Source organism: Triticum aestivum, chromosome 6A (assembly GCF_018294505.1).
Source record: "Triticum aestivum cultivar Chinese Spring chromosome 6A, IWGSC CS RefSeq v2.1, whole genome shotgun sequence".
Lineage (NCBI taxonomy): Eukaryota > Viridiplantae > Streptophyta > Magnoliopsida > Poales > Poaceae > Triticum > Triticum aestivum.
In genome coordinates this window covers 37815498-37819957 of record NC_057809.1, presented here as the reverse complement: position 1 = coordinate 37819957, position 4460 = coordinate 37815498, and the positions used below count along the sequence as shown (strand labels likewise).

The 4460-nt window shown below is 45.8% G+C and overlaps 1 protein-coding gene across 2 annotated transcripts; it reads right to left on the bottom strand.

The window, feature by feature from the left end:
* Nucleotides 1-218: 218 nt before the first annotated feature.
* On the bottom strand, nucleotides 219-4204 carry LOC123131876 (serine/arginine-rich splicing factor RS41). Of its 2 annotated transcripts, none has more exons than XM_044551576.1 (6): nucleotides 4017-4204; nucleotides 2624-2758; nucleotides 1422-1534; nucleotides 1104-1339; nucleotides 646-996; nucleotides 219-566 (listed from the first exon to the last, which is right to left on the bottom strand). In XM_044551576.1, the coding sequence occupies exons 2-6, from the start codon at nucleotides 2727-2729 to the stop codon at nucleotides 524-526; spliced, it is 849 nt and encodes a 282-aa protein (XP_044407511.1). In that variant the 5' UTR covers nucleotides 2730-2758; nucleotides 4017-4204; the 3' UTR covers nucleotides 219-523. The 2 variants fall into 2 exon arrangements, with proteins under 2 accessions (XP_044407511.1, XP_044407512.1); XM_044551577.1 differs by lacking the exon at nucleotides 4017-4204 and adding an exon at nucleotides 1712-2053.
* Nucleotides 4205-4460: the final 256 nt, after the last annotated feature.

The following is a 4460-nucleotide window of genomic DNA, read 5'->3' as shown; positions in this document are numbered from 1 at the left end:
CTCCCTCTCGATCCCTTCTTCCTCTCTGTTCGATCCGCGAGGGTCGTTACAACAGCTTCATGTGAAATTCCATCCACATGAATTGATCATCAACCATTTAAAAAGTGCCCAGAAATCCAAGAAAGCAACACTGTTTGCAACATGTCCAGGGCTATGCTGCTGGCATATTGCTACAATAGAACCCTGGACATGTCGACCAGCACAAAACAGAAACAACAGCAGAGAACAGGGACATGGTAGAATAACCAAAGTGCAAAGCTAGAATACTGCTGTCGGTCGATACACGGTACATCTCATCGCTCCGCAAATGGTCTCACTGAAAGAATCCGTTTGGACAAAGTTTAAGCTAACAATCATCACAGTTCAAACCAAATTGACAAAGCATTCAGCTAGAGCTAGCTAATAGAGATATTACAGAAGTTTCTGGCTACTTAACATAACCAACTTGAGTGAGCATCACACTAATGACAGGTGCAGCCATTTGGTCCGAAGCAGGTGGCGTTGAGCACAACCATGCACAGTTTCAGTCCCTATCTTCCCTTGCAGGCGACCTTGCAGGCGAGCGGCTGCGCAGTGGAAAACAAGCTCAGTGCAGCACCTCAACACGATTTAGCAAGCACAAGAAAGCATTTTCAGCGTACTAACCTGCGGCGCCTGTCATAGGCAGGACTGGCTTCACGGCGTTCACGGTCATACTTGGGGCTAGCCCTGTCATCCCCTTTGCTGCCGTATGGGCTTCCACCACGGACATAGTCAGGACTATCTCTGGCACCACCTTTGCCATAGTCCGGGCTGCCCCTCTCCCTGCCCCTGCCATAGTCTGGGCTGCCCCTTTCCCGCCCTCTGCCATAAGGACTTGCGGACCTACCACGGTTGTCCCTTCTGTCCGGAGATCTATCACGGCCTCCTCCTCTCCTGTCTGGACTGTACCCGTTCCTTTTTTCATCGTCGTCACGAAGTGCATACTCAACAGAGATGACCCTGTCCATCACAGTGCTGCCAAAAGAATGAATTCAGTTATAATCAAGCTATTACTGCAGGCCTTCTATGTCATGACAGTGCAAGTGGTCCTTATAAGCACATCAAGAAACAAGTGTTAGTACCTTCCATTAGTACCGTCCAGAGCTTTAGTAGCATCTTCCTGTGTTTCATACTGGACAAATGCAAAGTTCCTTCTGATTCTGATATTTGCAATCTTGCCATACAGATCAAAGTGCTTCTCCAAATCTCTTGTCCTTGTGTTGATTGGATCAAAGTTGATCACAAACAAGGTTTTGGTTGGTTTCACGCTGCTTGGAGATCGCTTCCCATTTCCTTTCCGACCACCACTGCGATCCTCCTACACAAATAATAGACAGCAGATATTAAGAAAAATAAGGCTACTGAGAGATGACTTTTATTATTTGTTGACAACTGCGCACCTTTGTCCATTCGACTCTCAGTCTCCTCCCTTTTCTACCAAAGTCAGTTCTGTCAAGTCTATGGATAGCATCTTCAGCATCACGTTCATCTTCCATGTAGACGAACGCAAATCCTTCAACGTTGAACATGGAGAAGTGACTAGTTATTTAAAGTAACTCACACATTTTACTAACCTTAGGGTAAACAGATAAAGGCAAGTATGGTGATCAAAATCTTTGTAAGATACAAAAAACTGCAAGATCACCTCGGTAAGCTACAAATTGATATGTCAGCACAAATAGGAACAGACCTTTTGTATGTTGCACTAAATGATGTCAGAGTATGATAATCCGAACGTTCGTGGTACACCAAAAGAGGTGGTGGTGCTGCCGGTGGAACCTCTACTCTTCTCCAGCCGGCCATGAGATTGGCATGGTTGGATTGACGTGGGAGAGTGTAACCGGGCGGGGGAGGAGGGTGCAACATTGATGTAAAAGTAAGACATCAGTCACGAGGTGGTCGTTTCCAAGTGACAGATGTCATGGTGGACTGTGAACTCCTGGAAATGGACAGGGCATGAGGCAGGGGCTCGGGCAGGAAAGGTAGAGCCCAGTCCATCAACCAGGGAGAGCACAGATGCTTCGTGATATTCCTGCGGCAAAGAAACAATTGAGTACTGGACCTAAGCTTTAAGAAATAACTTCTTTTTCTAAATTTATCCTGGTTTGGACTTGTCCAATGACTTTGACAAAATAACATAAACATAATCTGATTCTGCTGAACATTCTCTGGCCTGATACACACTTTGTCCAATCATATCTTATAACAGACCGCAGCATACTGCACCAGGGATGGTTGAAGAAGTGATGGCAGTCTTTGCAGCAACGAGGACGTCTGTTTCCACTTGGCAGCCACCCAATCTTGTTAAAGCTATCTGAGCACACCACTCACTCCATTCCCTTGGAAGACTTGTATGGAGCTAATGTATTTGTGCACATCAATATCCTTTTTTGAGTAAATAACAGTTTGCAGCGGGTAAATTGGATACGAAAAAACACAATTTAAAGCTGTTTACTCAAGCAACTTGTAAGCTTATTTCTTAGAAGAGTTTGGTGTCTTAATGAACTGAATACAGAAACTGAGACCACCAAATAGGTGCAACAGCAAATCAGGTGGCAAAAAGGCCAACTTAAATCTAGAGAATGGACATGAATAGTCTTACCTGTCTTCATGTCAACTCGCTCCACTCTTCCATATTTGCCGAAAAGACGCTCGATTTCAGACTGGCGGGCATCATAGTCAAGGTTCCCACAGAAAATTGGCCTCATGTTGCTGGATAAACAGCTCTTCTCCAAACCTATTCGAAGATAGAAGTCAAAGGAACTGTTAGCTACGGACACACTGAACTTACTATCAAGTGCTAGCAGGATTATAATACACATCCTTGATAGATAATAGCAGATTCACGTATTCCAGAAATTTAACACGGAAACTAGAGACATAAACATCACTAGCAGATTTGCAAAAAATCAGCACATTTGAGGTACTTACAGGGAATTGCACGTTTGCTAGCTAGATACGTTTACCCATATCCAAATGGATGCAAACTGCAGTGATGACAGTATGTAAAGCACGGGAAGCTCAAACACCTTGGTGTCCAACACAACTGATCAGCTGACCAGCGAAATGGTGAACCCAAATATGCTTTATTGATTTGCAGTCTAAATAAATAGTGTCCTTACAGTTTACTAATCAGTGTTGAGCTGTATGAGCGAATGAAAAACCTCTAGGATGACAGTAGTGTATTACTTCAAACGGGAGCACAGGAGAGCAGAGTAGTATCCATGATACTCCCTCTATTTCAAAATATAGGGCATCACTGCATCCAGATGTTAATTTTTTTTCTATGAACTTGGTCAAACCCTACAAAGTTTTGACTTTGGGTTAAAAATCTACAGATGACTATATTTTGGAATGGAGAGAGCTTCGATATGCCAACAATCCAGACCGACTGAACCCCCAAGACCTAACAAGCACATGGCCATGATAAACCGTAACAGAACATCCCGGTGAATAGCAACGCTGCGGTACCCTACTACTCCCTCTGTTCCCAAATATAAGTCTTTTTAGATATTCCAATCAGGGACTACATATGGAGCAAAATGAGTGAATCTACACTCTAAAATACGTACATCTATATACATCCGTATGTAGTTTGCAATGAAATCTCTACAAAAGACTTGTATTTAAGAAAGGAGGGAGTACGTGGCAGCGTCTGGCAACCACGAGCAACTTTTCACAGTTTAAACAGCACACAAATTCTCGCTAGCATGCACAAGACTTTGACACGCTTCTAGGTTTGGCGCAGCTAATCCGAGCCCCCTGCGTGCCGAGAATCCGCCAGAGCTACCGGTTAGAAGGGGCCATGAAAAAGCAACGCAAAGCAAATGCGAGCTAGATTCAAACGGCCAGAAAAATATTTAAAATCGCCAGATCTGAGCTCCCCAGGCCGAGGCGGCCGAGCGAGCGCCAGATCCAGGGGGGAAACGCGGACGGGCGCCGTGCTTCGGGGAGTAATCGCGGCATGCGAGAGGCGTGGGGTTGCGCGGCGTTACCTTCCGAGGGCGGGGAGGGCGGAACCCTAGGTTTCCACGGGCGCGGCTCCTCTGGTTTGGACCCGGCGGCGACGGGAGCGGGGAGACAGAGACGGGCAGGGCGAGACGGGCTGCTGGTCCGCGGCCCGCGAGGGGGAGGGAGGGGTTTATAGCCGCGACCGCGCGAGGGAACACGAGGGGCTGTGAGGTGGGGCCCACCTGTCGGTGTGACACGTCTTTTCAATCAAAAGATTTCAAAGTTGGTGTGTAAAGTCAAACTCCCTAGAACTACAAATCTTTATTATACTTTTATTTATTACTGTCATGTGGGGCCCACCATTTTGGGGTGATGCACACTCTCTCAAACTGCCATGTTCTCATTCAAAGATATAAGTTCCAAATTCAACATAGACATTATTACATAATAAAGGTCCAGATGCGACTACGACGACGGCATGATCTAAT